Genomic DNA, 13,749 nt, shown 5'->3' with positions numbered 1-13,749 from the left:
GTAGGCTATAGACTATGGGATTGCAAAGAATTAGACATGACTGAGTAACACTTTCACTTTTAAAAATAGGATTTCAATAATTTATACCCTTTTATGATAGTGTTACCTTTCATTTGATTAACAGTTTTTTTTTTTTCTTTTTTAATCTTCTTTGCTTAGCTATCTACTATATCTGAGTTATGATGTCTTCTGGGCAAGTTAATAGTTTATGAGGAATATTGTATATAAGAGTTCACAGTCTAAATTCACTTTGGATGTAGTGAAACTAAAAAATTCATTGCTAGGACAATAAAATGTACAGGTGTCAAAAGATCCCAGAAATATGCATACTTTCTGTTACTATGGCATAGAATTTTGGAAAATTTGAGTCACATTGTTGTTCAGAAAATAGTCTCAGACAGACCAAAGTTGAAGCCCCATAATGATCACTGCTTCTGTCCCCAGATTCACTGCATACTCAAGATCTGTATGCTCATATTATGAAGCTACATTAATGAGGATAGGGCATATATAGGTTCAATTGCCATAGGAAATGATGGAGCACCCAGATGAAGAATCTGTTACATATCAACAAAAGTGCAAGTTTATTCAACTCCTTATCATTTTCACAGAATAGCATTTTATATTTCTGTTACACATTTTGTCAATTATAGTTTTATGGACATATGACAGAAGAACTATTCATTATACTTTTTTGGGAAAATAGTAGTATTAATTTATCCACTGATAAAAGTAATTTAAAAATGATAGAGAACTTATTTGAAGATTAGTAATCAATGACTGAAGCTATATACCATTTCCTAGCAAAAATCTAAGATTCTTGTCCTCATCTCACCATGATTACTGATGATACCAATTTTATTCTTTCTCGCCATTATCAAGGTTAACAGCCCAATGATGACTACTATTTATTGGATTTGTTATGTGCTGGAATCTCTAAACGTGTTTCATTTAAGGGCATTTATAGCCTATAAAAACAAAATAATATGGATTTCTGTGTCATCTCTATTCTAAAGAGGGGAAAAACAAGTTTAGAGAAGCTAAATAATATCTCCAATTTGAGAAAAACAAATATGAACCTTAGGCTTTTGAACTTCAAAATTCATGCAAGAGAGTTGTAGGAAACATCTTATTCTCTAATTATATGGCCTATCAATAAGATTGTAATAGTATTGCATGTATTCTTTTGGTGTCTTTAGTAGTAAATACTGTTGTTTAGAAAACCTGCATTATGTATAATTTAAAAAAATCTGCTAAAGCATTCATATTCCCAAGATTTTGGTATATAAACAATAAAACACTTTTTTTCCATTTATTTTCCTTTTTCTTCCTTCTGTTTCCTCTTTCTCTTTTAATAAGTGGTGCTAATAACCTGTTTGGCTAGATGCTGTGGAGCTCACCTAACGGAAAGAAGTTCAAATATACACATGGCTAAGAAATATTTATGAGGTTAGTACTCAGGTACAGATGACAGAAAAGTTTCCCCAGTCATTTCTTTTCATCTTTTTACTAGTTATATATGACAATGGGATATACTGTTTTACAAGAGAAGGTGCTTATGTCCACACTATTCCTATTACAAACAACTCCATAAAGTTCCAATAACTGAAGTATTATTTATTTATCATAACACTTAGATAATTTAAATTCCTCTAAACATAGAAGAGAACTACCATGAATAGATCACAGCATGCACAAAGTTTTATATTAGGTCTCACAGAAATTGCTGAGCATTACAACTTTTCTACAGGTTATATAAAGTAATAAGAACAGATAATGGTTATATAATGAAGGGAACAGATGTTTCCTAACCTCTTTCTTTTTCCATGGTAAAAGTTAATGGGACAGATTAGAGAGGAAAAAATAAGGAGAAAGAAGAAAGAGAGAAAGCAGAAGAGAAGGAGGATGTAGATGTTTCCCATATTTCTATAGTCAGTAATATTTTGGGGATGACTTGATTTCTAGATGTAACACATTTATGGAAAACATCCCAATTGGATAATTTTATAAATGCCAAATTTGAGCAGACTGAATAAGAAGACCTATATAATTTAGTAAAATTAGCCCCACCTGTCTCATTTCTTTATGGATTCATCATAACCTCCCAAGTAGGTACAAAATATGTATTTCATCCTAAAGTAACATGCTTAATTCTTATTTGCCTTTGAAATCATGTCATCAACATATAAGTGCTTGAAATATATTAAAATAAATTAAATCTGTTTCATTATAATTTATAGGTGTCCTCGTGTTAGAAATACACATAATTTCAGTTTAGTTACCATAACTATGATAATTTAAAATATACTTTCATTTATTAATATTCTAAATTTTAAAATTTGAATAGGTTTATTTTAATAAACTATGAAAAATACAAGGACATTAAGAATTTACCAATCAAAAGGTAATATTCACTTTCTTTCAAAAGGGAGTTGAAAAAGGATCAAAACGATTTTTAGACCCTGCTATAAGATTACGACAACTGAAAATCAACAAACATGCTATCTTATGTTTCATAAAATTCTATGAATTTTTCATGATGAGGTCTAAGACAGCTAGATTAGTATGATAAATAATATTTATATAACAGAAAATTTTTCATAGCATGACAAATAGTCAACAGAGACCAACAATTGATTGGATACTCCATGACAGATAATTTCAAGCTCTACTATGATGCTAATTCATAGTAAAAAAGTTAAGAAAACACATTACTGGTAAATCTATAGATGACACTGACTTTTAAAATGACACTTAGCAGTTGTTTTTATAAGCAGGTCTAGAAAATTGATTTTTATCAATGGAAGTTTCTATTCACAAAATGTAAGAGGTTCATGGCAAACAGTCTGACAATAAAGACATTTGTTTTCCAAAGCATTTATATATGTTTAAAATGTATACATTGCCAGGTCATTCCCTAGAAATTCTAATTCTGTAGATGTGGAATAGGCTCAGGAATCTATACTACACAATGCCATTATTCTTCTGCGAAACCTTTTAGAAACCCTCATCCACAGTAGACATTATTTCCATCTTCACATGCTGTATCATTTGGGCATTGTGCAAATCCAGTCAATAGAGTGATTGAAATTTAAAAGTTTATTTGACTATAAAGATGTTAAAATGAAATTTTGTCTGTACAAAATATACATTTTTAGTAAATTATTTGATCTCTATACCAAAATTATTAGTATTTCCAAAGTTATACTTTCCTAAGTATATTACAAAGGAGATTAATCAAACATTACAATATTTATAATAGAATATCTTTTCCCTCAATAAATTACACATTTTCCTTGACACTGTGTACACTAAGAGTTAGAAATGTGAGAACTTTTTATTTAGAGATTCACAAGAAGGAAAACTTAAAAATATCTGACTCTCATATTGGTTATGGCAGTGGTAACTTAGGATCTCCTGATGTTAGTAAAACTATGGACTTATTTGTTAGTTTACAGACCTATTTGCATGGAGATGATGGAAACTTTATTTGAAATTCATGGACTCTTCTAACTTTGAGCACAACCAGAGGGGAAATGTGCTTAAGCAAACCTGATTTGAATATGAAAAACACCAGGCACATACCTGATTATAGTCAACAAAGAATCAAACATGGTATTAGTTTATATTTTTCAATTCACTTATTTATCATAACTCTGAAGCTCATTTTGTAATGATTGTCAATCTGAATGTTGTGAAATGTTTATAAAAGAGAATATTCAAAATATTCATAAAAGAGAATAATAGTTTGTTTGTTCAGTCTAGATATATAATATTTTTGCTTAAAAAATAATAGACCAGAAAGTGATCTTGTGTTCTTCATGTAGTCAAATCTCTGCTTTCTGAGCTAATGATTTTTAAAAATTATCTTGGAAATAGTCATCCAGCTGCTTTACAAGACTTTAGGAGTTGGAAAGCCTATTACTTCTTGTGATAATCTTCTCCCTTCCACTTTAGGATAAATCATTTATTTCTAATAAAACACTATGGCTGAGATTTAAGTTCATTTTCTCAGATCCACAAAAAAATCTGAATAGCTAGTCAGTCTCCATTTTAAAATAACCCTTCAAACATTGGGACCAAGCCTGTCTCCATCCCTTCGTCGCTGTGGAAATTGGAAGGTAATAAAATCATACATATATTCAGCATTAAAAAAAAAAAAGATGCAATTTTATTATACTTTAATCTTTAAGAATTTTTTTTTGTCTTACTTCAGTTCATCCTCAAAACAACCCAATGAGGATCCTTTTTAAATAAAAAATTTCATTTTATATTGGAGTATAGTTGATGAACAAGGTTCTGTTAGTTTCAGGTGTAGAACAGAGGGATTCAGTTATTATATATATCTATTCTTTTCAAATCCTTATCCCATTTATATGTTATTATACAGTTCTGAGCAGAGTACCTGGTGCTATACAGTAGGTCCAAATGAAAATATTTTATTGCTGTAGGCCAGTTTGTTATGTGTCAGGTGATGTGAAAACACGTGACTAAAAAAATCCACCTGTTTACATCTCAGTAGTTATAAAGATAAACTGAAATGATAAACATTAAATACTTTTAAATTAATAAAACACTTCTCGAATGCAAGGCTGTAACATAAGTAATAATATATACACTATTATGCTATTCCCCATTTCACTGAATGGAAGAAATATTCACACACATTGAGATATGATGAAGTCAGCTTGGCTTACACATGATCTGGCTTGAACTAGAACAGCCTGTATTATCATCTGTCAACATGCACTGTACCTTTGCTTTAATCATTAATAAAAAGGGTGCATTTAAAAATCAAAATGGAGTAACCATGGTTCAGGCATCCAGGATGGAGCCAAGAGGTCTCTTCATTTTCTGCCATTAAAGTAATATCTGCATATTTGAGGTTGTTGGTATTTCTCCCTACAATCTTAATTCCAGTTTGAGTTTCCTCTAGCCCAGCATGGAAGTTAAAAAAGCAGATTTACTCTGCATAGAATTAAATAAGCAGAGTGACAATATACTTGTTGTACTTCTTTCCCAGTTTTGAACAAGTTGGTTGTTCCGTGTCTGGTTGTAACTGTTGCTTCTTGACCTGCATACAGGTTTCTCAGGAGACACATACAGTGGTCTGGTGTTCCCATCTCTTTAAGAATTTCCCATAGTTTCTTGTGATCCACACAGTCAAAGGCTTTAGCATAGTCAACAAAACAGAAGTAGATGATTTTCTGGAACTCCTTTGCTTTCTCAATGATCCAAAGGATATTGGCGATTTGATCTCTGGTTCCTCCAACTCTTCGAAACCCAGCTTGTTTATCTGGACATTCTCAGTTCACATACTGCTAAATCCTAGCTTGAAGGATTTTGAGCATAACGTTGCTAGCATGTGAAGTGAGCACCACATTGCTAGCATGTGAAGTGAGCACAATTGTATAATAGTTTGAACATTCTTTGGCATTTTGGCATCCCTTCTTTGGGATTGGAATGAAAACCGACCTTTTACAGGTTAAAGTATGAGCACACAAATTTTTCATCTTTCCAAAAAGCCCTAGATTTAATATTTCTACCAAATGAGTAGATGGAGCTGCTGACTACTAGCTCACTGTCAGAGGAACAAATAAGTGTGTTCTATATTCTTTATACATTAACTCATAAATCCCTTCCTATAACTTTATGAGTTTATGAGGAAACTGGGGCAATGAAGAGTAAAGTAACTTGCTCAACAAGATCTAATAAGAGCTAATAAGTGGCAGACCCAGGACCTAAACTGAAGAACACCAAAACCTACAGTTTTCAAGGTTTTTGTTAATGGGTAAAGCACTTTTAAAAGTTCTATACTTTTAATATAATAACACAAGATCAAAAACTCATTAATTGCCACTAAAAATTTCTCAAAATCCATTCAAATTCTAATTTATTATGGTGATTTTTTATATACAAACTTATGAAAGTAGCTCATTCACATGCTCTCTCTTTGCTTTTTCATTCAAGCATTTCTTCTCAACATGTTTGCAATTATTCTGAGGTCTATGTTACTAAACACAGGCTAACTTAAGTGGAAATCTTGTTGATTTTTGACATTTTCTACAAAAATAATTTCCTAAAAATACCTACCTGAAATTACCAATTAGCTTTCTTGACATGAAACGGAGTAAGGGAAAGGTTCTTTTACTCAGCTTTGGAATCACGAAACACTTTTAGCAACTTGGAGCATAAATTTTCATTTGAAAAATCTAGTATTTCTCTGAAATTTCTTTGAATAAAATATAGGCTGATTTGTGATATCTAGGAAAGCATTATTTTAAGGAATAATAATTTGATTTGCTATATAAACAAATGCCTTACATGGGATCCTATTGCAGTTAAATTTTACAGTTTCCAATTATAAAAAAAATTTTCATGTATCACAGAATTTTCTGGAAAGAAAAGACACTGTTCCTACATATACTATAGAAATCGTTTGGTCAGTTAAAAAGCTATAGAGACTTTTAAAACATTTGTTGTGGATAAGGAACATAAAACATTCAGATTGTAGTTCCATACCTGTTTTATTGGAAAGTCTAAATGACACCATCTTATCAGGGATATTACATACATTCCTCACTGAAGCAATGCAGCTATAATTAGCATAGTCCTGTGGTCGAAGATTCTTTAGTTTTAAGATCTTCGTTTCACCCTGAAAATGTAGAAAAAGTCATTAGAAAAAGTCAGTGGTGACCGAATTAATAAATGGATGAAACATGACATTATATTTTAAATCATATTATCAGAATATGGAAGATTGTCACTTATTTAAGAAAAATGCCCTAAATTTTAAAAATATATTGCACTTAAAAATCATACTGCAATGTGCTTGGAGATAAAAACTAACAAACAGCAATGAAAATTCATAACAATTTCTTTGCAAACCAGCTTCCTAAGGAGGGGGGGGGAATCTATTTCTGGTGGTAGTTATGCAAATTATTATGCAAAGATCAGAACAGTGTACTTAATAATGGAGTCTATTCAACAAACAGTGTAATCTATGCAGATTTCAACATGAAATGTTATGAAAGAAAAGGATTCTGAAGATGAGACAATAAATGAAACACTGTTGGTAGAACAAAGTTAATGAAGTCAATCTAATGATAGATAATTAAATTTATATACATAAATATTTTGTGTATATGGAGCAATGGCAGATGATAGATCTAAAACTGCATTTAAAGAGTATTCATGATGTTTTTATATTATTTTTGTTCTTGTTACTTTACTTTCAGGAATTTAAAGTCTAAATCTCCTGAGTAAATCTGCAGAATTGCAGATAGATTCAAATTAGGCAAGTTGCCAAAAATGTCTTATCCACTCTCGATGAACCAAAAAGCCCATACAAAAACACTGAAGTTATTCAGAAGATAAAAAGAACCACCAACAACAATAAGATGATGAAAAAAAAAACTTGCCCAATTCAAATAAGGTCTCCTGGGATTTTTTTCTTCACCAGCTAAAGTTATTAATGCATCTCTCAAAATAGTTCCTCTCACAAGTAACTTAATTATGGAGATGGTAAAAATGTCTCCCAATGACATCTCATTTGGTATAGCAATTTTCAAAATGTTAATTTTTCCAGATAACATCTGTACAGAACCATGTGTTTCTTTTATTTTACTTAAGGACTTCATTCAAGTCCTAAAAATTGCAATACTTTCATACATTATTCAAAAGAATCAGAATACTTAGTGATTTAATACATAAGACATGGCCTGTTCATTTGCCAAAGAAAAGAAAAGAAAAAACCACCCCCCCCCAAAAAAAAAGCATAGGTAGGTACACAGTGTTTTTGAAATGTCAAATGAATCTTCTTCAGTGTGTATAGGCATTTGGCTAACTCCTTTCATTCAGTCTTAAAACAGTCACACCTTAAAAGACTAGGATTTTCCTCACTAGGATAAACAGTCGTATCTTAAATTTTTTGTATAAAAGACATTGCATTTTTTCTGTATAAGCAGATGCAAATACACCCCACAGAATGTACAAGAGTCAGTGTCTGTGGTTCTAGAATTTATATTTAAAACATGTTCTCAATATATTACAGAGCTTTCATGTTATCTATACACAATGCATATAAAAGTGTGCTTAGTTAGAAAGCATAGAGAAAGAATATGTTATACTAGAACCAGTTGACTCAGATAATTTTTTGAACAAGATACTATATCTTCCTCCTTGTACCTCTGAACATCATTGCTTAGATTTCTTTTATTTCTCCCCTTAACACTTGACTGTTGGTATTCTCTGGAATTCTATTTGTTTCACAGTTAATCACACTTTATAAAATTTCCTTAAATGATTTATCCTTGCTGATGAATTTATACTGCAAGCCCTATATTCCTGCCTTTTGCTTCAAGTCTTTATTTCTATTCCAGAATTGTCTCAATTTCAGATGTATACAGCAAAATTTTTACATCAATTTTGTATATTTTTATGTCTCATAGATACCTGAAAGTCAACATATCCCGAAGTAGACTTCAAGTCTATTCCTCTAAATCTACTCTCTTTCTTTTTTAGCCACAGGAATCTTAGATTTTCAATTATTATTTGATATTCATATATTCAGTATCTCCATCTCAGATTCTCTTATTGACCTTGCAACACATTCAATATTGAACATTCTTTTATTTATACTTAAATATAATGCTCTAAGCCCAACATTCAGCTGAGAAATTTCTGATTGTGCTTAGTATAGCTTAAGAATCCAAGCAAATATGATCATCTAATCTAGAATCAGGACTTTTCAACATGGAAATCTGATTATCCCCTCTCTCTGCTTAAATCAAAGGAATGGCATGTTATTGTTCTTAAAAATAAACATAATAATTCTTAACATGACTGTCAGCCCTTTGGACCTGCATTTTCCTCGCCTCTCCTGTCTCCTCTCATTTTCCTAACTCTTTACACATACTCAGCTTCCTGTGGCCACAGACCCTCTGCACATGCCTGGTTCCTTACTTCTCTATGCCTAACCAATTTTGTCTCATTCTTCAATCCCAACACTCCTCACTTCCACAGGTAGGTCTTTCCTTACTTTCTGGAAAAAGAGGAAACGCTTTCTGGGAGGTCTGCTTATACCTTGTTATAACACAGTTTCTTTTTTCCACTTATTTTGGTAATGGATTTATTTTCTGCCATGCTCCCCCCTTGCTAGTAAGTACCAAGAGGGCAGAGATTATGTCTGTCTTGTTCTTAGGAGTATGTCCTAAGCACTTAGCAGAGGATTTATCTTAGGTGAGATACTTTTTAAACACATTCTTTTGCAATTAAAAGTACTATGGATACTTATATTTTAGCACTCAGCATTTTGCTTATACATATTTATTTCCCCAGAATTTATTTCTGCTTGGCGCCTGATATGAATTCAATAGACATTAATAAATATAGTCAATATTCTAAAATAAGCCAGGCAGTGATAACAATTCTTAAATATATAAAAGAATAAATGGTGCCATTCAGATGCATATTAAATGATAAAGTCTCTTTATTTACATAGAATTGATTATATTCTGCCAGTATTCCTTGTTTCTGTTTCCACTGGCAAATTATATTTAATCCATATTTTCTGGATATTTTTTCAACACTTCACTGAAACTTCCAATGACACTAATAATCTCTTTTGTTAAAATTCAATAAATCTTAATAAATCTTCATTTCCTTTTTATGTGTGTATCCTTCTCCACTTCCTTCTAATACTTTAGATTACCTTTGCTATTTTGACAGCACCTTGTGTGTAGGTAAAAAATTATAAATAAAATAATTTAGACACATTTTGGTTACATTTATTTCATTTTCTATTATACAAATTTTAGTCTGCAAACTTCTATGAATACTATTTTTCTAGAGCAATCTGATGCATTATCATGGTTTCAATTAGCATTTATGTTCTAGGAAGTAGATTTTATCTATAAAAGATCTCAACTGACATCCTTTTGAAACTTACTACTACTCTTCTGTGATTTTGATGGACTTCCCTGGTAGCTCAGACGGTAAAGCGTCTGCCTACAGTGCGGGAGACCAGGTTCGATCCCTAGGTCAGGAAGATCCCCTGGAGAAGGAAACGGCAACTCACTCCAGTATTCATGCCTGGAAAATCCCATGGACCAAGGAGCCTGGTGGGCTACAGTCCATGGGGTCGCAAAGAGTCAGACATGACTGAGCGACTTCTGTGTGTGTGTGCATAGATACCTAACAAATTTCTAAGCCAACACACACACACTTTTGGAAAAATAGCCAATAGTATTGCAATTAATGAAATCCTGCTTTTCCAAATTTTCCTTTCTTTTTAGTTGCAATGTTTGCTAGCCATTACACTCTTGCACTTGAGTGTCTCCACACCCCATCTGGATCTCTTAAGATATTCTATCTTGGTTTTCTAATTCTTTCTGACTCTTCTTTTTATTGTTATTTACCTTTACTGACTTCTATTCTTCCTCAATACAGAGCTCCTACCCCCAAAAAAGCCACTTCATATTTTGCCAACAAACAAGTTAGACTTGTCTCTCATTTCCAGATTGAATTTGTTCTCTCTTGGATTTATATTGATATAAATATACAATACAAACTACAAGAAACATACATAACCATGTAAACAAACACAACTGGTATAACTAGATCAAAGATACTAACTCAGAAAATAAAAAGCATGAAGGAAAAATATACTTTTAGAGACTGTCGCAGAGGTAAGAGATTTTTAGTTTGAAAACTCTTCCTTGAAATAATGACATACATACACTACCATATGTGAAATAGATAGCTGGTGGGAATCTTCTGTAAAGCACAAGGAGCTCAGCTCAGTGCTCTGTGATGAATTAGATGGATGGGATGGGGGGTGGGAGGGATGTCCAAAGGGGAGAAGATATATGTATACATAAAGATGGTTTACTTCAGGTTCAATCCCTGGGTTGGGAAGATCTCCAGGAGTAGGAAATGGCAACCTGCTCCAGTATTCTTGCCTGGAAAGGTCCATGGACAGAGGAACCTGGAGGGCTACAGTCCATGGGATTGGATAGTCAGATATGACCGAGCACACACACACACAAACAGCAGAAACTAATGCAACACTGTAAATCAATTATAGTCCAATAAAGATTTAAAAAATAAAAGAGTAGATCCAACTCATTGTTCTGAACATAATGTATTCAGTAAAAAATTTTTGAACCACGTTGTCTCTAATTTTAATAGTAAGAATGAAAAAAACATTAATATTAGGGTAAGATGAATGATAGATTTAAGAAGCTGAGTTAGGGACCATCCACAGAAGAACTGAACAGTCCACTATTAACAAGCAAAGATAAATAGGAAACAAGCCCCAAGGGACTGATGAAACAATCAAGTACATTCAAACCAATAGCAATGAAGCTCTGGCTGTTAAAATAAAGAGGTCATTCTTGTAGTGAATGCATTCTTGAAAAATTATATATACTTAAGTTCTTGCAGTTAGAAATGCTGCTAGTATTTATGTTATCTAAAAATAAAGACTATAAACTAGGTACTGATAGTGAGTTTTTAAAACTTTACTTTTGAGATGATTCCTACCTTTTAAAGACCAACAGATATGGTTCAATAAATATAATGGTTTATGTATAGCATATCCTAGTTAATTCTTATGCAGATCAGAGCAGCAAAGTGAACACATGAGAATGACTGATGGAATGGAGAAATAACTTACTGTGACTTCTAGGTCCACCATCTCCCAAGGTTAAGCTATCATATGAATGGAGAATCATTTGGGTTGAACTAAAATGATTTATATTTTCATATGAATTTCTATGATTTGTAAAAAGGAATTTTCAGTTAATCATTGTCTAATTGTATAATTAGTCTAATTAGCCTAATTATAACTAATTACATAATTGATGTAAATATGTTCAGTCTTGCAATTAGATGGTGTAATTACAATGCACAAGATGATGTCATGAACATCTTTATAAAAGCTCTGGAGAAATAGCAAGAATACGTGTATTTTGTAAAATTTAAGTACAAGTTTTTTTTAATATTCACAAGATTATTTGAAACACGTAGATTTAAACTTTTAAAACTACTTTTTAAATAAATAAAGGGAACCTCCTTACCAAAGGTGATTATTGCCTAATGAAATAATACCCATAACCTGAAACAGTATTGCTATTTTACTTAGAAAAGGAATTTGAAATTTCTTCTAATATTTACTTTCATATATCAATAAAAAGAAAAAAAATCAATTCACACTCATTTTTTAGCTCTAAAAGTTAATTTATTTATTTACTTCTAAATAGATAACAATATATGCTGTCCAGCATACCTCGTATTAAGTGAGTGCAAGTATGAAAAGCATAATTATTCCTATTAGACTTATATGCTTATTAATTCATAGCTGCCTCAGGAACACAGATCAATTTCATTCTGGAAGCATGATCTATAAAAAGGTCCAGTCAAGGTTCTGTGTTTCTACTGTATGGTAAAATAAATATTCAATTTAAGTTGATATAGTTATTAACTTAGTGTGAATGTGCATGTGAGGCACATGTATTGCATTATCTTAGAAATTCTACTTTATTAAAAACAAGACATTGTTATTGAACAGCAAAACATAATATCTTTAAAACAAATGTAATTCTCTAATATTAAAAATAAGTAGATTATGATCTGTCATTCGAATCCATCCACAGTATATATAGTCCCAATATATCTTTCCAGCTTTGTGGTCCACTGTTGCCCCCATATACCAATCATTATTCCAGCCAACCAGAGGGGTGGCCAATCTTTGAAGATATTATCATCGTTCTGTATATTATACAGGCTATTGCTTTCCATTTTGAATGTTCTCTTTGATTTCTCCCTGTAATATCAAAGTTAGGAGGAGCCTTGCCTAGTAACCTCTGTATCTCTGATAGAGAGGTGCCTGAACCTTGTACGAAACAGATCTCAATCATTTTTAACTGGATCTTATTTACACTATGTAGCCATAGCGGCCTTAGGGTCTATGAAAATAAATTAAAATATCACTGCAGTGCTCCAAAACAAACAAAACTAAAATGGAAAGTTTTTTCCTAATAAAGTACACATAGCAGTTTTTGGGAAACAATAGTCTAAGAAATCATTAACACATAAGAATACATATACATACACAGTAGCCTGATAAGCAAAAAGAAAAGTATTGCTAAATACCATTCCTATCTCATTAAGAACTGCAAAGGCATTACAGGAAGGCAAAACAAAACAAAAAACCCCTCAATATTGGGAAGCATTTCAAGGATACAAAGCAAAGTTAATTTTAAATCTAAACCAACTATAATATATACCCCAAATAATTGATACTTTCACTTCAATTATACAATTCTGAACAGTTACTTAGAAATGTTTGAGTTACCTTTCAATGTAGGGAAAAACAACTAGGTATGATTAACTTTGTAAATTAGAATCTACATAAAATTTTTGTTTTATCATTGTAAAAATAAAGACCACAAGCTGTATCTACTGTGTTCCTTTCTCCTCCTGGTTGATCACAGTTCACCATGCTTCCAAATTTCCAATGCAGCTAGAAGGTACTAAAGAGAATGCTGTTTGTTATCAAATAAATTCATGGGTTAATAAATGTTCTTTTCCTGTAAATAAATGTTCTTTACATCCTATGTGTCTGTATTATAAAAATGTGCCCTAGAGGCTGGAATGAGCCTTGGAATTCTCAATGTGTTAATTCTAATTTTTTCATACAAGATAACTTTTAGAGAAATCCTGCTTATTCTATAATTCCCTATATTT

General features: G+C 31.8%; 1 protein-coding gene across 1 annotated transcript in view; it reads right to left on the bottom strand.

Annotated features, from left to right (window-relative positions):
• The window catches only part of MDGA2 (MAM domain containing glycosylphosphatidylinositol anchor 2), a 921,279-nt gene that overhangs the window by 332,086 nt on the left and 575,444 nt on the right, over nucleotides 1-13,749 (bottom strand). The window contains exon 5 of the mRNA XM_068965010.1: nucleotides 6,523-6,655. Coding sequence (XP_068821111.1) covers nucleotides 6,523-6,655 — 133 coding nt within the window. The remainder of the gene's footprint in view (nucleotides 1-6,522; nucleotides 6,656-13,749) is intronic.

The sequence above is a fragment of the Capricornis sumatraensis genome, chromosome 2, assembly GCF_032405125.1.
Source record: "Capricornis sumatraensis isolate serow.1 chromosome 2, serow.2, whole genome shotgun sequence".
Classification (NCBI taxonomy): Eukaryota; Metazoa; Chordata; class Mammalia; order Artiodactyla; family Bovidae; genus Capricornis; species Capricornis sumatraensis.
The sequence above is the reverse complement of the archived record's forward strand: the minus strand, read 5'-3'. Positions and strand labels throughout refer to the sequence as shown.